The sequence below is a fragment of the Mercurialis annua genome, linkage group LG5, assembly GCF_937616625.2.
Source record: "Mercurialis annua linkage group LG5, ddMerAnnu1.2, whole genome shotgun sequence".
NCBI classification, from domain to species: Eukaryota; Viridiplantae; Streptophyta; class Magnoliopsida; order Malpighiales; family Euphorbiaceae; genus Mercurialis; species Mercurialis annua.
The window spans coordinates 5,732,210-5,753,022 of NC_065574.1; the positions used below are offsets into that span (position 1 = coordinate 5,732,210).

At 30.1% G+C, this 20,813-nt stretch overlaps 3 protein-coding genes and 2 non-coding genes across 5 annotated transcripts; 4 read left to right on the forward strand and 1 right to left on the reverse strand.

Annotated features, from left to right (window-relative positions):
• The first annotated feature begins 228 nt into the window (after window positions 1–228).
• On the forward strand, window positions 229–299 carry TRNAG-GCC (transfer RNA glycine (anticodon GCC)). Its single transcript has one exon. It is a non-coding gene; the product is annotated as a tRNA-Gly (tRNA).
• Window positions 300–304: 5 nt separating this feature from the next.
• LOC126685263 (small nucleolar RNA snoR114) lies at window positions 305–392 on the forward strand. The gene has a single exon (XR_007643374.1). It is a non-coding gene; the product is annotated as a small nucleolar RNA snoR114 (small nucleolar RNA).
• A 1,621-nt stretch (window positions 393–2,013) lies between these two features.
• LOC126682712 (FAD synthetase 2, chloroplastic-like) lies at window positions 2,014–4,292 on the forward strand. The gene is made up of 5 exons (XM_050378458.2): window positions 2,014–2,295; window positions 2,438–2,493; window positions 2,708–2,843; window positions 3,351–3,526; window positions 3,618–4,292. Exons 1-5 carry the CDS (start codon window positions 2,069–2,071, stop codon window positions 4,124–4,126), a joined length of 1,104 nt encoding a protein of 367 aa, XP_050234415.1. The 5' UTR covers window positions 2,014–2,068; the 3' UTR covers window positions 4,127–4,292.
• A 292-nt stretch (window positions 4,293–4,584) lies between these two features.
• Window positions 4,585–6,521, reverse strand: LOC126679941 (thioredoxin-like protein CITRX2, chloroplastic). The gene is made up of 4 exons (XM_050374963.2): window positions 6,236–6,521; window positions 5,908–6,030; window positions 5,091–5,171; window positions 4,585–4,892 (listed from the first exon to the last, which is right to left on the reverse strand). The coding sequence occupies exons 1-4, from the start codon at window positions 6,449–6,451 to the stop codon at window positions 4,776–4,778; spliced, it is 537 nt and encodes a 178-aa protein (XP_050230920.1). The 5' UTR covers window positions 6,452–6,521; the 3' UTR covers window positions 4,585–4,775.
• A 2,733-nt stretch (window positions 6,522–9,254) lies between these two features.
• LOC126680391 (glutamate receptor 2.7-like) lies at window positions 9,255–20,485 on the forward strand. Its single transcript, XM_050375519.2, has 5 exons — window positions 9,255–9,546; window positions 15,746–16,962; window positions 17,447–17,759; window positions 19,109–19,536; window positions 19,685–20,485. Exons 1-5 carry the CDS (start codon window positions 9,255–9,257, stop codon window positions 20,288–20,290), a joined length of 2,856 nt encoding a protein of 951 aa, XP_050231476.1. The 3' UTR covers window positions 20,291–20,485.
• The last annotated feature ends 328 nt before the right edge of the window (window positions 20,486–20,813 follow it).

Here is a 20,813-nt window from a genome sequence, read left to right on the forward strand (position 1 = left end):
TCGGCTGATTGGTTATTTGATAGAATTTCTCTATTCCATTTACATTTTTTTTAATAAAAGTATATATAGAGTGTGAGAGGAAACAAACACTGGTTGATTGTATTACAAGGAAATTAATTTCTTCTTACATATCACACTTTTGTTCCTTTTTGGATATTTATGCATGCTTCACTGAAAAAAAAATTGGATTTTCGGCAAGGTTAATTATATAAAACTTGTATTCAAACAGCACCAGTGGTCTAGTGGTAGAATAGTACCCTGCCACGGTACAGACCCGGGTTCGATTCCCGGCTGGTGCATGTTTGAGCTATGAGGAAGTTTGTGCTTCTTGTGGTAGTTGGGTCTATCACCTATCGTCTTAATATTGGCGAAATAGCAGTACATCTGAGCTCTTTTTTTTTCTTCTTTTTTCAAAGTGCCAATATATTGATGAATTTTTTTAATCTTAATTTTATATTTATGCAAATACTAGTTGTTTTTTAATTATTTTGTTATTTAATTATAATATAAAACTAAATATTAAGTGCAGTTTTAAGTAATAAATTATTAATTTTTATTATTTCATATATTTTTCAATTCTAAAAAAATTAGAGTTGTAGTCTCATAATAATAATTAAAAATAAAATATAAACAGATATGTATTAATAAAATAAAGGATCTAGAATATGGATTGTCAAATATAGAACATATAATAAATTATACAGCTAAGCAAATGAAATAGTATATAATGAAAAAATGATACTACATGAGAGAATAGCAATAATTACTACTATTATTATCTAATACTCTCTCCGGTCCATAATATTTGTCACATTTTTTTAACACAAGAATTGAAAAAACAATTAATATGTCTTAATTTATAAACATTTTTACTAAATTAACCCTAAATTAAAATTTGTTTACATTTCTGTTTACAATTTTTATTTGTTTATATTATTCTTTCAATGAATTAATGAGGAGTAAATATGAAAAAATGACAATTAATATTTTTGTGATATTCTAAAGTGGCAAATATTAATATTATAGACCAAAAATAAAATTCAAATGCGATAAATATTATGAACCGAAAGGATAACCTTTTTAAAGATAAAATGATATTATGTGAGTAATTATTTTTTTCGTTCATGTAATTTTTTTTAGGAATCACTCATATAATTTTTTATGCTTCTATTTACTAATATTGGCAAGTTCTACCAAAAATAAACTAAAATTATCATGCCATTTAATATGAATGATTATTTAATTTTTATAATAAATACTATATTATTTACTTATCAATATAGAATAAATTAAAATAATTTTACCCAATAGTAAAACAGACTAAAATAAAAACAATCGCAAAGAAAGATAATATCTTTTATAATTTTATGAACGATGAATAAAGTAAATTATTTATTAAACCATTTCATTATTCGGTACAAAAATCCCTTCTAACTAATCCATTAAAACAAATTAGTGTTTTAAAAATTGAAGACGCCACCGTTTTTCAGTTCAACTGGTTAAGTAAATTGCAATTTAAAGTTTAATCAGTTGAACCGTCAGTTCAACCGTCTATTCAATCTTGGCGAATTGAATTTCTAAATTTTAGTAATAGTTGGATGAGATTGTTAATTGATTCTCAATCTCAACCAGTTTACCTAGTCGGTCCGATCCGCATTTTTAATCACTGCAGCAAATCGATTATCATCAGAACTTGTCTAATCATAGTATATTTTGTTCTAAACTTTTCATAAATTAATTCTAATAATGTTGGACGGTGATGAAAGCATTTGCATTAAATATTAGGGATAATTAACAATGTAAGTCAATAATTGGCTCCTGTAATGTAAGATCACGTTTTAATACATTAAATTAAATGATTCCGATATGCCACTAATCTTTAATTGAATAATTATACTACTAGTATAATATATAAAAAAAATATCGGTCCGGTTCGGTTCGCTATGGTTCTGAAAATACTGGGTTGAGTAACAGTATATCCATAGTATATATATTGAATAAATTCCGCTAGTCATTTTCCTGATTATTTTCCTCAGAAAAGCAACACAAAATATCCAATCCAATCATTATGTTGGGTGGTGGTTCTCGTATTTCACTGCACTTGCGTGAGTGTAGCCACCTCCACCTCCTCCACCACTACCAGCACCACCACCACCACAGCTTCAATTTAGCCCCCTCCACCACCGCAATCTCCTCCCCCCACAACCGTCATCAGCTGCAGAGAATGGTGTCTTACACTAGCATCCAATCCAAATCCGCCGGTGAAATACCCATCATGTCATCCGATTGTTTCAGGTCATAATTCTGTTTTTTCTTGCAATTAGCTTTGTTTTTTATTATGTGGGTAGGTAGTAGGTTTGTGTAATTCGATTAATTCGTGGCTAATAATGGTTGCCATGTTTGATGAAGTGGCTGATTACTTTTCTTTGTGCAAAAGCCAACATGAAGATGATGATCATCAGCTTCCCCCTCAAGAATTCTCCCCTGTTGCAGGTTTTCTTCTTAATTATGTTCCTGTAATTGAGTTTAAGTATCCTAAAATGTACAATTCAGATCTTGGAATTAGAGTTTAGTGTTTTAAATTATTGGTTTCTTGTCGGTTCGTTGTTCTTTTCGGTGTTTTGAGACTTACGAGTTGAGAGGTTCTATGTTCTGTTGGAGGCTTTTTGAATTCTTAGTGTTGTTTGTTTGATTGACATTGTTGCAGGAGGAATAGTGGCTCTTGGAAAGTTTGATGCTCTTCATATAGGTCATCGAGAACTTGCGATCCAGGCTTCGAAAGTTGGAACTCCGTATATTTTATCTTTTGTGGGCATGGCGGAGGTACTCGGATGGGAGTCGAGGTATGGAAACTTTTCTAGATTTTAGATTCTTTGCGGTTCTCCGGTTTTATATGGAAAGATATTCTCTTTAGTTCTCTATTTGTTCCTTTTCACATTGGTTTGCTCTAGAGCTGGTTTGCTCTAGAGCAGGTTTGCTGTTACAAAAGATGGGAATGGAATAGGATCCTCATTTTATTTTTTTGGGAATGTTTCGACTTTTAGTGAAAATACCACATTTTTATTTATTTTAGTCCTAGGAAAATGACTGAAATTTATTTAATGATGTTGACATGAAATATTCTTAGTTTAGAATTTCATTTCCACTTGGATTCCAATTCCTCGTGTTATCAAACATGTCGTTGGAGTTTAAGATGCTTATCTCTTGTTTTCATACCTTTTGGAGTATAGCTGCTATTTCTATAAAATACTGAAAATAGTAGTATTGTGATAGTTGCCTTGGTAGAACCCTACTGATGAATTATAACTAGAAACAACATTCTGCAAACTGCCTTTGATTTTTCTGTGCAGGCCACCAGTAGTTGCCAAATGCGATCGGCATAGGGTTCTTGCCTCTTGGGCCCAATATTGTGGTAATGTAACTCCATCGGAGTTCCAAGTTGAATTTTCTAGTGTTCGGCATCTCAGCCCACAGCAATTTGTTGAGAAGTTGTCCAAAGAGCTCAAAGTATGTGGAGTGGTTGCAGGTAAGCTAGCAACGCATCTTAGTTTTCCTTTTCTAGTATAAATGACTACAAGGAACCTTATTCAATTGAAGCCATTTGGTAACTGCATCAGGAGAAAACTATCGGTTTGGTTATAAAGCTGCGGGTGATGCTTCGGATCTGGTGACGCTGTGTGAGGAATATGGTTTGGAGGCTTACATTATAAATGCTGTTATGGACAAGAAGCAAGATCTTCGAAACATGGATTTGACAGATATAAAGAATAAAGGACAAGTATCATCAACCCGTATTCGTCAAGTTTTAGCTGTAGGTGATATGAAGTACGTGTCAGAACTTCTAGGACGTAGACATCGGCTTATGCTGAAGCTAAAAGGCCATAAAGTAGTGACTACCAGTAGCAATCAACAGAGGTTTTCGGCTCCCAGGTCATGTTTCCTGAATCTACCACCAAAGACTGGTTTCTATAAGAACTGTTCTCTTTTTTTAGGCAATGAGAACCCACTGACATGTAGCGTAGTTATTGACTCGACATATATCCATTTAGAAATGGACGGTTTAGATATCAGTAGTTACATTGGATCTCCAGATTTTCAGCTCGTCGGCGTTGAATTTGGCGATTGAGGAATTCGTTGTACTTATTTGGCTCTTAATTTCTTTCATTTTAATAAAACCAATTCTTAGATGAGAAGTTTCATCTATTTATATCTTGGAAGATGTTGTGTGTACACTTCATAAGTGACTCTTTGTAGTCTATCAAATGAAATATATTGTATGTGTTACTTGGAAATCTAATGGTCTTTCTTCACTGATTGTATGAACTGTTTTGTTTTAGATATGCAAGTGTTTATGGACCAAATCTTTGTCTGTAGGCTCTATAATGCTGACATGAGTTACCAATCTTTTGCTTGCCATTTTTAACAGTCTCTTGGTAATTTTTCAATCATATGTTATGTTAGCATTTGGTCCTTAATTTCAATAAATTTTCTTGTTGGTCATGATGTTCAACATATTATTAATTTTATTTGCGCTCTGAGTTAGGATGTTAATTAGATCGTAATAAATTTGATTGTCGAAAATCATTCGATACGAATAAACTTTTCTCACTACAACTGAAAACTTTTAAAAAGAATCCATCTACAACAATTATACAACAAACTATATGAATCAGAGGTTTGGGCAAAAACAAATCTACATGGATCACCAAGAGCCTCAATTTGATCGGAAAATAGCACATCTGATCATGGGGCAACAAAAATCTCTTACTTCACCGTCACATATCTTTATCAAGGATGTCGCGCATCATCTGTATCGGAATGAGCCCTTCAGTTCGAATTGCATCCTTGTTTGGATCCGGACTGATGAAATACAATGTTGGCAAGCCTCGGACCTGAAAGGCATAAATTTTTATATATTAAAATACTTGACTAATTCATCAGTAGTAATTGAATTTGAAACATAACTTCAGCACATTATTGAACTGAAAGCCGCGTAATTTTAGGGGGAATCCATGAGAAAGAATTTTAAGATGCAGCAAAGACTTAACTTGCCGAAAATAAATTAAAAAGATAACATATTAAAAGAGTACCTGCATGTCACGAGCAAACTCGTATTCATCATCAGTATCAACCTTCACAATCACCGCATTGCTCTCATATTCAACTGCAAGCTAAAGTGTATTTAACTCCAGTTATGAGAAGTCCATAAATTTAATCAAGCCAATGTCCACATCAGAAAATAAAATTAAAAATTGTTAGCACTTTGCAAATGTTTACTAAAGATACTAATTACATAAGAGTATATTTACTGACAGTCTCAGCCTCATTGATGTAATATTTTGTGCACTTTATCGAGTAACATAAACACTTCACAGTTGTGAATAATATATGTAATTAACCTATAAGCAGCAATGATCTTAATACCAAGAGCTATGTTTCATTCAGCCAAAAAAAGCAGGAAAAAGTTTTAACTATTTGCGCAACAAATGAAAACCTTGATTACCAACTTACCAATCTGGCGAAACTATATCGACCAAATTTAGAAGAGCTCCACAAAAAGCAATAAGAAATATTCTCCTTATTTAAAAAGAGTGAAACAGCAGCAATGAAGCAAATGCACTTAAGCCATCTGGGTAACCTATAAAATTTCTACAGCCGCAACTACGATAATCATGCAGTGTTTTAATGTAACCAAACATACCATATGGCACACATATACCGCGAGCCACATCTAGTTTATTAAGCATCATCACATTTGTTTTCTAATGCTATTATCACAGCCTACAATTTGTCATGTCAAGTAAAGAAGACAACCAATTGCAATAATGATTGAAATTCCCTATCAATATCCTAACAGAAAGATATTAAAAAATTAAGCAAGAATGAAATTGACAATAAATTGCATACCATTTCAAGTTCTTGAGCCATCAAAATACAAGGTCCACACCAAGTTGCATAGAAATCAATAATAATGGGTACATTTCTTTCTCCCCTGACCAATTCCTGTATTTCCTCTGCTGATTTCTTTTTCTGCAAACTCAAAACAATCAATCAGAATTCCAAAATTCAAAAATCTAAAAACTAAAAAAAAAAATCATTTCAACTCCATTTTCCCAATTTCACAAATTAAAACCCAATTCCTCACATTCCTAGATTTTCTCAAAAACCCACAAAATTTCAGACATTTTCTCAAATACCCAGAAAATTTGATAAGCGAAAACCAAGAACCGCGCACCACAAGATAGTCTTCTCTAATATATTTTCCATTCGGGGGTCTGCAAATTTGTCTTCTTGGGTTAGTGTTGGAGAACAGAGAGGTGTTGTGTTGGTGGGTTTTTAAGGAAGATAAAGGAAACGAAAGGGAATTTGAAAATGGAGAATTGGGAGGTAAAATTGATGAGAAAGATGTTATCTTTATGGAAGGCAAGTGAGCTTGAAGATGAATAGCCATTTTTGCAGAATCTGATAGTGAGCAAAAAATGAGGTTTTCTGAGGGGTTTTAGAACAGTTTTTGCAGATATGGAGAATTTGGGTGTGTTTGGATACGTGAGATTAAAAACGTTATTCCAGGATTGTCTTTTGCTTAATCTTTTAAAAACCAGACCGATGACTGACCCGATAGAGCCATCAGTTTCTGGTCCAACGGGTTGAACCGGTTCAGCAGCTATTGCAGAGGGAAAATAATTTTAAACTATATAAGACCAAATCCTATCCATCAGTATCTTAGTATAAAGGCTGAATACATAGTTTGACCCCTGAACTTGTACCCATTTACCTATCAAACCCCTAAACATAACGTCTCTCCTATCGAACCTCTGAACTTGTCAAATAATCCGATTTGACCCCTGAACTTGATAAAAACGTAAACATTGAACCCCTCCGTACACAATTTCTTCTAGAATGTTTCAAGTGACATGTGGCACGGAGGGGTTCAATATTTACGTATTTATCAAATTTAGGGGTTAAATCGGATTATTTAACAAGTTCAGAGGTTCGATAGGTGAGACGTTAAGTTTAGAGGTTAGATGGGTAAAAGGGTACAAGTTCAGGGGTCAAACTATGTATTAAGCCTATAAAAATCACACTCCAACCCATATTAATACACAAATTTATTTTTGTGTTTATAAATAGGAAAGTCTTGAGATACTTTTACACACAAACCTATCTTAAATTAATGGGTTATAATCATTTATGAACCCTGATCTTTAACCTACCTTATAATAAATCTTTTAAACTTGAAAAATGAATAATGAACCTTGAGTTATGTAGCGGTGCGTTCACCATGGCCTTTCCGTTCAAAAAATATGTTAACTCTGTCATTTATGATAAGCTGTCATTACAAAGATAATTATGACGGCGTCACGTCAACTGACATCTCACCAAAAACCTTAAATACCCAAAATATCTTAAAATTCAATTAAAAAATAAAAAAAAATCAAACACAACCCAATCAAATCCAACCAAACCACTCAACCCCTAAACAAGTGACACGACACGATTAAATATTAAGATAAACGAATAACACGATTATATGACTAAAACGGCACGACTAACACGACCCACTTAACATTTAAAAATATTTAAACAATATAACTATAATTTTAACCTCAGATTTATTCATTAATTAATAATCTAGTTATAAAAAATTTAACATTATTTATTTTATTTATAAATTAATATGATTAATTTAATAATTTTATTTTTTATTTTATGAAATTATAACTATTTTATTTCTATATTATTATAAATAATATAATTTATAAATAAATTTGGCGGGTAGAATGGATTCACGAGTTAACCTGTGACACAATCCATCAATGTACACCGCAACTTCTGAGGAGAGAAATTCGTTGACCACCAAGCAAGCAAAAAGGATGAAAAATATTTTTTTTTACTATTTATATATTTTTATTATGTTAATTTAGATACCTAATTTTTTTAAATATATAATATGTGAAAATAAAAAGATGACATGGGATAACATATCGAATTACATATCAAAAATGAGTCAACCATGAAAATCATTCAAATAAGTATCTCCAAAATATGATATTTATACTATATTCTTGAAATTCATATTCAAAATTAAGTTTTTTTGTGTATTTTGATTATTAAATTTACTAAATTGGAGGTTGGAATATTTTCCTTTTTAAAATTTATTAAATTTCATTAAATCGAATCTGAAACAATTATATTTGTAAAAAATTCAAAAATTAAACCCGATACTCTGACATGAAACAAAGTATTTACACTAACATACGTTGTCTGATTCACAGATCTATTTACGAAAATAAAAATTAAATTATCTACTGTATTTCGCCAATTAAGTGCAATTCTCGATCAAACTTTTTCAACGCCTGTTAACTGACTTATGATATCAAAAACTGCAATCATAACATTTGATTCAACCACCCCGACAAACCCTTTTAAAAAAGGACAACAAAAAAAAAACAACAAAAAAAAATTAATGTAAGCCAAAAACGATTCCATTTTTATTGTTGAAAAGTCATCAATCTATCTTCAATTTTTCATTTGCGATAAATTAAATTTGATACGCATTTTGTCGGTAAATTTAATTCATTCAGAATAAAAAAAAGTTGGCTATTTATTAAATATTAAACAATATATAATAAGAGATGACTACCGCCATAATTAAATCATCAAAATAATAATAAACAAACTATAGGCGGTTAGAATTTTTCAGAAAGCAAAATGGTGAGAGAGAAAGATGTTTATTTGAAGGATGAAATATATAAATATTCCACTTTAGGATTTTGAAAAGTACTAGACTTGATGAATTGTTTTTTTCCCCTTAAATTGATCTTATTATTTTATTATCATTGAATGTATTTCATTTACCTAAGGTGTAGTCAACTTTTATATGACGTAGTACTAATTATAATTGAAAAGACTTTATCTTGTCATTTTTATTTGCATCTGATCGTTCATAATATGATCCATACAGAGATACCAAAATGTATGAGTAGTTAGACTTAGAGAATTTTTAATTTAAAAAATATAGGGGTTCATAAATTCGACTTTAGTTCATATAGCTATCATCACTATATATCTATTGTATTGTAGATAGCACGAAACTTCTTGGTTAACTTAATTGTTTAAATTTTAAGATTATCAACAGGTCCATGCAAATGTCACATACTAATATTCTTCTATATATATAAATATATTGAGAGTTCAACTTTTATTCATAAGAACCCTAACCCTTAATATCCATCCAAGAAAATTAAGATTAGATGGGGAAGAACAGCTTCAAAGTTGAATTCTACTTAATTTTCTTTCTTTCTTTGATAATATTGCTTGTAGAAGGCAGTAGTTCAGGGACTAAATTGATCAATATTGGTGCAGTTGTGGATTTAGAAGCAATTCAAGGAAAAAGCTGGGATGATAGGGTTGGCAAATCAGGGTTGAGCTGCATTAATATGTCCCTCTCAGACTTTACTCACACTCATCCTCAATTCCCAGCTGATATTGTTTTCCACACCACAGTCATCCCTAGAAATAGTACTGTTTTAGCAGCTACAGCAGGTTCTTTTTTCTCTTCTCGCTCTCGCTCTCAATTTTTTTATCGTGGAATCAGGATTTTCTTTTCAGTCCCGGCTATATTTTTTATTTATCTATATTTTTTCGGCAGTTCAGACATAATCTTCATCTAACTTCAAATTTAAGATATTAAACTCTCTGATTGCTAAGATATCACAAATCACAAAAAAAATTCTAAGTTAATTTTCGTTAGAAAAAAGTCACCCGGTTATGGTTTTATTACGATGGGAAGTCACTGTTTTCAAAAAAGTGCTTAAAACGCAGCGGTTTTGTTTGTGGCAATGTCAAAAATTACAAAATAACGTATAAATCGGTATTTTTTTTAATAAAAAATATAACTCAGTTTCCTTTTTATAACTCATGATAAACTCAATGACCTTTTGTTACGACAGTGACCTTTAGTTGTAATAAGAGCAAATTATATTGAGGACGTCTCTGGGGTATAATATAATTAACAGTTTGGTATTTCTTGTTTCAAAAGTTTATTTTATTGGTCCTTCATTTATAGTTCTGTTAATTAAAAGACCCTTCCGTTAATTTTAGTGACTAAATTGTTTAATGGAACTAAAACTGAGTTAGGTACCAAATTGATTAAAAGTGAGGTAACAAATCATTTAGTAAAATTAAAAGTCAGGGATCAAACCGTTCACGATATTAAAGATGGAGTACCAAATCGTTTGAAAGTAAATGTCGAAATTAACGGAGGGGTCTAATTGTTAACGGTATTGAAACTGAGTGCCCATTAAGTAGACTTTTGAAACAATGAGTATCAAACTGTTTATTATAATATACCTCAGAGACCTCAAAATAATTTGCTCTTGTAAAATTACAGCTAATTTTTCTTTTTTATTTAACAAAAATTAATTCAATATTCTTTTTATAATTTACAAATAATACAGTAATTCAAGGAATTTAATATCCTCAAATTTATTACTACCTCTATTTTTAAAAGATTCAATTTCAACCAAGTTTAGAGTTTATTCTAGTCTAAGCCATGTTTGGTTCATGGAATACAATAGCATGGAATAGAATAGCTATTCCATAAGGAAATGGAATAGTCATTCTTTAGTTTTTGAGAGGAGTGTTTATTCCACAAAATCATGAAATAACAATTCTTTGGAATACCTATTCTATGAATCAAAGCAAAGAATTGTCATTTTATACGGAATAGCTATTCCATTCCGCACCTATTTCATGAAACAAACATGGCCTAAGGGTAATTCCGCCCCTAGACGTATGTGCTTGTTTTCCGATCACAATTGTGGATACCGATCCGAAAAAGAAGAAGTTCAAATAGTGTTTATTGTAGCTGTTTGCGAAAGTAGGAGTTATAATATTTTTAATTTAGATTATTATCAGAAAGTATGATCGTTTTTTGTTTTTGTATTTCTTTTTCAGTTTATTCGATATATAACCAAATAATTTTCAAAGTTTGAAAGCTTATTTTTTTCCTCATTATTAAGCTTTCATTAATTTTTTTTATCTTAATCGTCTAAATGATTTAATTATTCCTATTTAGAGTTGAAAAGGTCACATAATAAATAGCTAACTTTTTAAGAATTTAAATTTTATTAAAACCATATATATTTTTAATCACTTAAACTTCAACTATATTCATTTATAATTTAGATTAATTTTTAATAAAAGATCAAATAAATAATACAAAAAAATTAAAATAATAGTCGCTATTAAAATAAAAAAATTTATATAACCATCGTTTGCTTAAAAAATCAATCAACAATCAAGCTATAAATTTTACAAACGTAGGGCTGATATATAAGTGGCTTCTGAACTACATGAATAGACAATATTTTAATGGAGTTTTCTCAAGGAGTTTCAAATATATGAGTTTACAATACCAGTTCCATCCTTCTCATAAGTTTTCAATTTGTAATAATTATTTATTCTAAAAGTTGTTATTACTTGAGTCTTCTCATGATTTTCGAATTTATATGAATTTCTATTGATTTCATAAGTTGTAAATTTGTATAAATTACTTTTGTAAATTTTTATAATGTTTTTGGATTAGGGTTCCCTAAAATTCAAATTTAAGAGAGTTAAATTCACGATTTATACCATATATTGTAAAATGAATAATGTCAATTAATTTAATCAAAAATATATATTTTTAATCTATACCATCCATTTATAATGAATAGTGTAAATTTAATAAAGACCCTTTAAATTCATATTTGAGAGAATTCTAGTCTAATTTTTTTTTGAGAGAATTAGCTAATTACCTAGATTAGAAAAATATTAGCATTTAGTAACCCTAAAATTCTAACTTGATTTACATACCCCACGCGTGTCAACCATTTATTTTTTTACCCTGCTCTTTATTTTTTATACTCCATTTATACCTAACACACTTTATTCAAAGTTTCTTCTTTTTCTTCTTCTTCTTCTTCTTCTTCTTCTCTTCTCAGCTCATTTAAAGAGAAAAAAAAACAACAAATCAACAATTCAATTTAAAATCTTCAGCTCATAACAATTCAACAAATTGATTTCTCTAATTCTATCATTACTTTTTAAAAATTTATTGTGACTTTAAAATTTAATTTCGATCCGCTCGAATTTTTAATTCCTAATCAAATAGCTTCAAATTTCACTTCGAATTCAAATCTAACGATCATAACTTTCTTAAAAAACAAAGAAAACTGTAAATTATTAATTTATTTGTTCTTATTAAAAATCTATTAAAAAAGGTTTCAAACGGTTTCAAGTACAGTTTCAATTACGGTTTCAAACCGTTTACAAAGGTTTCAAACAGTCTAAAACAGTTTCTAAAAAACACTTTTAAACAGTCCAAAAAATAACAGTTTCAAACAGTTTCAAAAAACAGTTTCGAACCGTATAAAACAGTTTCGAACCGTATAAAACAGTTTCAAACCGTTTACAAAGGTCTCAAACTGGATAAAACAGATTCTAAAAAATACTTTTCAATAGTTTATAAAATAACAATTTCAAATAGTATCAAACAGTTTCAAACCGTTTACATAAAAAATAACAGTTTCAAAAAAACAGTTTCAAACCGTTTACAAAGGTTTCAAACAGTATAAAACAGTTGCAGACCGTTTCCAAAGATCTCAAGCAGTCTAAAACAGTTTCTAAAAAACATTTTCAAACAGTTTAAAAAATAACAGTTTCAAACAGTATAAAACAGTTTCAAACCGTTTACAAAGGTTTCAAACAGTATAAAACAGTTTCGAGAAAACAGTTTCAAACGATTTCTAAAATTAATTTAAAACATTTGAAAACCAGGTCAAAATATCATTAATGAAGAACATTACGATTTTTTCAAAAAAAGTTGTAAAAAATACCAAAAAACGATGCTAAAATAATTTAAAACAACATAAAAAGAAAAAAGTAGAAGAAGAAGAAGAAGAAGAACTTTCTCATCTATCACCATCATATTATCTCTTAAACTCTTTTTTTATTCAAATTTCTTTGTCTTGGAGTTCATTTGTATAATATGGAAAATAGAAAGAGCATATTTAAGAAAAACGAAGAAAAAAAAAAGTTGCAGAGGAAAGAAGAAGAAGAAGAAGAAGAAGAAGAAGAAGAAGAAAAAGAAGAAGAAGAGAGAGAAAAAAAAAGTGAGAGAAAAAAAAATGAGAAGGAAGAAAGAGAGAAAAGGAGAGAGAAAAGAAAAAAACGAAAAAAAAAGAAGAAAGAGGAAAGAGAAAAAGGAGAGAGAAAAAAAAGGAAAATAAGATATGCATGTGTTTAAAAGAAGGAGAGTAAAAATACAAATAAGTTATTTTGCTAATTGAGGTACAACTAAAAATAATAGAAAAATAGAGTAAAAAAGTAAATTTTTGAAATTGAGGTATTTAGAACAAATAAGTTAAAAAAAGGAGTGTTTTGTGCAAATTCCTCTTTTTTTTTATTATGTGAGTTATTATCACTGGAGCAGTCTTTTAAATCATTAAGTCATTGAGCATGCTCTCGAGTCTTAAATTTGTATACACCATATAGTAGTACTTGCTATTTTTTTATTTTTTATTTTAATTTAAATTAGGAATGTTAGTAATAATATAAAAATTATGGTTTAAGCGTACAAAATCAAGTTATTAGGTTGTGGGTTTAAATCCTTCCACAAATGTTCTTCCTCTTCAGTTATAATTTTTTTATATAATTATAAATAATCGATTTTAAACAGTAACAAAAAATCTTACCAACGAGTTATAGTTTAAATGATATAAGTGTTGTACAACAATTTGTCAAAATTGTGGATTCAATTCCTTCCACAAACACTTTATCTTTTCGATTATAAAATAAAATAAAAAAATCTTAAAAATAGTTTCACGCTACTGGATGAGTCTATAACTAGTTAAATATAATCTAATATATTTATATATGAAGAATGAGACATGCTATTAAAATCATAGTCAATGAAATTTCTTATGCATTTCGCAGTTTGCTTTTTTTTTTTTCTAAAAGTGTGAAAGTTGTACTTTAGTATTCAAAATAAAAAAAATTAAATTTGTACTTTTGTATTTTAATATTAAATATAAAGACTCCAATTAACAATAGTTCAAATGATATTGAGCAGCAAACTATTAGGCCGCGATCTTAAATCTTCCACAAGTATACTTTTTTTTATCAATTATTAAAAATAAAATAAAAATAAAATTATATTATGTTGATAAACTAATTTATTATTTAATTTAATATATTAAGCACTTAATTATTTTAAGTTAATTTGATAAATTAAGAAGTTCAACTTAACTTATTGAATTAAGTTGATAGGCGCCACTTAAAATAATAAATTAAAAATTATTAAATTATTAAATACTAATTTTATCATTAAATAAATTTTATGCTCTTATTACTTCCAATTATTACTCATCAATGATATTTTATCTCATATATATTAAATTTTTTATATTTTTATTATACAAATCAACACTTAAAATTGCCAACTACTCTATTTTTCATTAAAAATATTATTTTTTTTGTTTTTTATAGTATATATGTCATTTATTTAATAATTTCGTTCTTGTAATGTTATTTGGACTTCTGTTTTATAACACACAATATTGATTATCAGATTTAAGCGGTTTTTCATTATTTTAAAAATTGATATTTGATTTTAAGGACTAAGTTTGAAGGTTAAGGGGAGCATCATTATAATTTTTAAGGACTAATTATCAACATATGCAACATAAATTTATGACTTTTTATATATACAATATATAAAATATTTTTCAAATATTTTTTATTTATATTTTAATCTTTAAGGACTAATTATCAACATATGCAACATAAATTTATGACTTTTTATATGTACAATATATAAAATATTTTTCAAATTTTTTTTATTTATATTTCAATTTTTTTAATAATATATAATTTATATAATTATTTATTTTTAAAATAATTAATGTTCAAAAGTTTAATTTATAAATATAATAATTTTAATAATTTTCAGTAATTATAGACTTGCAATTATCAAACAGACTTATTCAATTCAGCAATTAAAAAGTCAACAATTATTATTTTCAACACTTAGTTTTCAGTTTTATCAAACGTCATCTTAGTCTCGTCGATAAATAATGAATTTTATAATCAAGTGCAATATTATTTGTCAGTTTTTTTTTAATATATACAACGAATTGGAGAGTTCATATATTAAACTGAGATATTTTGCATCTATTGTTATCTATGAACATTGGAAAAGAATATATATAAGGAAGATGTGTTGTTCAGTAGACTTCTTGATATATATTTAAATCTACTCTTGTTTTATAATGTATAATTTTAAATCGTGGCAAGAGTCATACGACACACACACATATATTGTTCCATTTTTATGCATGATGAAGCTATAGAATTATCTTGATAGATATTGTTAATAATTTATAAATAATTAGGCAATAGGAAAGGAAAACAAATATTTGATATATTTATATATACATATAAATAGATATTAATAATTAATTATATACAGTATATATGGTATTGATATATTCAAAATTAAATAGTCACACACACACACACATATATATATATATATAGTACGTATTTTAATTCTTTTTAAAGGATTGCAAACGGAACCGTCAGTTTGGAACCGGAACCGCCAATTCCGGTACTAAGAAAGTTAGAACCGGCACGAAATAATCTTCGAGGTCGGATTTGACCAGGTGCTGATATCTGTCTTTTTTTTCTTTCGAAACTACAGCTACGGAGTTGATAAAAGAGAAGAAAGTTGAAGCATTGTTCCTCGGACCAGCAACACCAGCTCAGACAAATTTCATCGTTGAACTTGGACAAAAAGCTCAAGTGCCTATAATTTCTTTCTCAGAAACCAGTTTTTCTCTTCACCAATATTCCAAACCAAATCCCTATTATTTCAAATCTACAATACGCAGCGACCCTAATCAAGCCAAAGCCATAACCAAGTTAATTAAAGGTTTCGGAGTCACAGAAGCTGTGCCCATCTACGTTGACGACGAATACGGACAGGGAGTCATTCCTCATTTTACCGAAGCTTTCCGATCCGAAGATATTCATGTTCCGTGCTGGATTCCAGTTTCTCCATCAGCAACTAACGATCAAATTTTTAAATCGCTCGAGAAGTTGAAAAATTTGCCGCCTAGGGTTTTTGTTGTGCACATGTTTCCGGATCTTGGCTTTCGGTTTTTTGCAGTAGCAAGAGAGTTAGGATTGATGAAGGAAGAATATGTCTGGATAGTGACCGATTTGATGGCTGATTTCTTGGTTTCGTCGGAATCTTCAGTCATGGAAGGTGTATTTGGTGTTAAACCCTATGTTCCTGAAACAAAAATGTTTAAAAATTTTGAACTCCGATGGAAAATGAAGCTTTATTCTGACTTGGTGGATGCACCGATGAATATATACGGACAATTAGCATACGATGCTGCAACGGCTTTGGCAAAGGCATTTGAGAAATTATTAGCGGATGAATCGGAAATCTATTGTTTCGGGGACGCAAATTGTAATGCGTCCGAGTCGGCACAAAATGGTCCGGCACTTATTCGAGCCTTAGGTGATACGAGTTTCGAAGGCCTGACCGGCGATTTTCATATATCTAATCGGACATCGGAACTTCAGTTAGTTAAAGTGGATTCCGACGGTGTAGTAAAAGGAGTCGGATGTTGGACGACCGAAGAAGGGCATAATTCGAGTTGTGCTCCGACGAACTGGGGACTTCAAAAGGTGGCAAGAATGAGAGTGGCGGTACCGGAAAAACAAGGGTTCAGACAATTTGTGAATGTAACAAAAATACCTAACACGGACAATTACAGCAGCACCCCAACAGGATACTGCATTAGTCTTTTCAAAACTTTGATTCAATCAGTTCCTCACAGTGGCGAACCTGAGTACAGCATGTTCAGCGGAAGCTATGATGAGTTGGTCGATTTAGTGCATCAAGGGGTATATCAAGCATTAAATTGAGAACTAATATTATAATTTTTTTTTTCAATTTATTAACGATTTTCAAAATATGTCATATTTGGATACCATCATTTGTTTTTCCGAAATCAATGCGTCATAGTCCGGTGTAATTTGCTGAGGTGATAGTCAAAAAAATAACTTCCACGGCCGCCAATTACACCATATATAAAACGAGTGTCAACTCAGAAAATTACACCTCCTATATCATTTTGACAAAATGAAACTTGGAGTAATACTTTTCTTTGTTAGAACAAAGATTTGTGCTGAACTTTTAAGTTTCTAAAATGTTTTCAAAAGAAGAACGTTAATCAAATGAAGTGTCTATACTATTTAGTCGATAAATAAGGAAAATTGTTTACTCCGGTATTGCTAGAATAATTGCCTTTTACTTTTACTCTGATGTTGCGTATGATATCAAGAAAAACTCTTTCATATTCTAATCAATGACATTTTGATTGAGCAGAAATTTGACGCGGCCGTGGGGGACGTAACGCTTACGGGCGACAGGTCGAAATTAATAGACTTCACTCTGCCATATATGAACTCCGGCGTATATCTGATACTGCCGGTGAGAGAAAATTTGGTGGATACGGCATGGGAGTTCACCAAACCCTTGACCGGTCGACTTTGGCTGGCCACGTTTTGTTTCTTTATTTTCATTGCGTTCGTGGTTTGGGTTCTTGAACATAGAATCAATGAAGATTTTCAAGGTCCTCCTTCACGTCAAATTGGCACCAGCTTTTGGTTTTCCTTCTCCACCATTGTTTTCTCTCAACGTAAGTTTTTCTTTTCCTTTTTTTTTTTTTTTTCAAAGATGGCAATCCATTTTTTAGAGTTTTAATGGTTAGTTTTTTTAGTTATCGAAGCGTGATTTCATAATCTCTTGATGCATTTAAAATTGCCTTAACTATCTAAACTAGGCTCATATTGGCTTTCTTTTCCTTCTTCATTTCTTTTTCTCAGGTGTTTTTTCATGGTTATGGTTAAAAGTACTAATACTATATGGTGAGTTCAATTTAAATTTTAAACTAACACTTTCAAAAACGTCTGCTTTCGTATTTATTTTATCAATTGTAGTTGTTTTTAAAATTAGCTTACGTCAGCAATATCAATGCTTAGTCAATACATTTTAATCACAAATGCTGGCATATAATTCAAAAATCAAACTAAACTTTTAGTCATTTAAAATTTGGCTTTTTTTATTTTTAGTAGAAGCCAGAAAAGAAACAATTTTAAATTTCAAAATGAACATAAAAGATAAATTTATATTGTACTAAGGTGAAATATTGTTATAACTAAATTAATGGTGCAAAATTGTATAAATTTACACCAAAATTGTTAAAAGAAGATAGATTGCACATTTTTAAAAGCTTTAGATAGAATTATAGAAGGGTTAAATATTTTTTAGGTCACCGAACTCTAGTGTTTTTACAAAATGGTTACCAAATAATAAAAAGTTATAAAATGATTACCGTGCTATAGTACTTTTACAAAATGGTTACTGGATTATAAAAAGTTACAAAATGGTTATCGAACTATAATTTTATTACAAAATGGTTACCGAACTGTTGTTTTTTTTACAAAAAAGTTATCTTATTTCTTGTCCACATCATCAAGATGGTAACCCATTTGTAAAAAAATAATACTCCAGTAACCGTTTTGTAACTTTTTATAGTTCGGTAACCGGTTTGTAAAAAAAAACTATACTTCGGTAACTATTTTGTAACTTTTTATAATTCGTTACCATTTTGTAAAAACACTATAGTTCGGTGACCTAAAAAATAATTAACCCATTATAGAAAATAAAAAGAAAATTGACTTTTTAACCATTGAACTTGTTATAAAAGTTTAATGTAGGTGAGTTCAATTCAAACCAATACTTTCAAAAGTGCCGGATTGCATATTTATTGTATCAATTATGGTCATTTTTTGAAATTTTAAAGTTTTACCACATATCAATAATATTAATGTTGAGTCGGTATATTTCAATCACAAATATATGGAAAGTATATATTAGAATTGACCTGAAAAGTATGGATATATCTTTAAGACATCATTGAAATGTATAATTTAAAGTATTTTTACTCTTGTTGAAAATGATTTCTGAATTGGTCGCTAATTGTAGGGGAAAGAGTGGTGAGCAACTTGGCTAGAACAGTAGTGATCATATGGTGTTTTGTTGGACTGATTCTAACCCAAGCTTACACGGCGAGTTATACCAGCTATCTGACCACCAAAAAATTTCAGCCAAATCTTGATCTGACTAAACTCATGAACCAGAACGTGGGCTATCAGAACGGCTCGTTTGTTGAAAACGTGTTGACAGGTTTGGGTTTTAATGGAATCATTGCGTACGACTCTGCTGAAGAATGTCACCAACTTCTTATCAATGGTAAAATTGCTGTTGCCTTTGACGAATTGCCCTATGCAAAACTCATTGTGGAACAGAGCTGCGGCAACTACACCATGATCGACACTTCACTGTTAAAAGCTTCATATTGGAGAAGAAATGTCACCATGATTTCCAAATTTAGAACTGATGGAATTGGCTTTGTGAGTTTTCTTTCATCCCCTTTACCATTTTTATAGTTAGATTCAATAAAATTACATTTGAAAACAGTTATGTTTTGAAAAAAGGGTCAACGCAGCCTTCAAACTTGATTGTGTCTCGGAATCAAATAAGTTATTGTTACGTTTTCAGGTATTCCCCAAAGGTTCTCGTCTGGCACCTCTAGTGTCGACAGCTATGTTAGAATTGATGGATCATGGAGAATTCAAAGAACTGGAGGAGAAATGGTTTGGCGACAATTCTTGTGACTTGAAAAATGGTTCCGATAGACTTGATATCACAAATTTCATGGGCTTATTCTTAATTTCAGGAATAGTTTCTTTTCTAGCTCTCTTCATTTACATTACAATGTTTGTTTACCAATATAAAAATGCTGTGATGCCTCCTGATTCGAAAACTTCGACATGGAATGCGATTTGCCACTTGTTAAAGATTTTTAACCAATCCGAGCATCATACTTCAAAGAAAGATGAGCATGCCCCTGCAAATTCTCCTGTTGAGAAAGAGGAACCAGAGCAGCCTGATCAAAATTCAAATAATCGGCCACTCGTAAATCCCGTTGCTATTCGGGAGCACCCTGATCAAAGTTCAAATAACCAATCACCCGTAGATCCGGTTTCTAATCGGGAGCATCCAGATCAAAATTCAAATAATCAGCCACCTGTGGATCTAGTTGATAACACAAATCAAGAAATACAAAGTAGCAGAGATTTTGATCACACTGTTGAGCTTTCCTGAAGCACCAGCCGAAATCAAGAAAATATTTGATTGGTATATATAGTAAGATTATGACATTAGTTTTGCTTTGTAATATATAGACAAGTGAGTTAAGAGTTATGTAAGTATCAGAAAATGAACATTAGCGACTGATTGCCATATTTGTAAAATTTAGCATGAAATGATATAATATCTTTCTATTGTTTGAAAAATAAATGATATGATAACTTTCTGTGATTGATGTGTATTCAAGAGCTTGTTTGATGTATTTCTTAAGTGTGTACCCCGTTTCTTATCCAAAATAAATAAATAAATGTTATGTTATCAGAATAAAATAAATTATATGTGAGAAATCGTTCATTGGACGTAGTGTTAGATAATTCTTATAAGTTAAAAGTATTAAAGCTTAAATCGCTCATCTGTTTTCTTAATAGTATTTCGAACACATAAGACAAGTCTAGTTGAATTTGCACAAAACAAAATAAAAATTCAACAATAGATACTCGTAGAAAAGTTGCAAAATCAATCAACCATTTGGTCATAT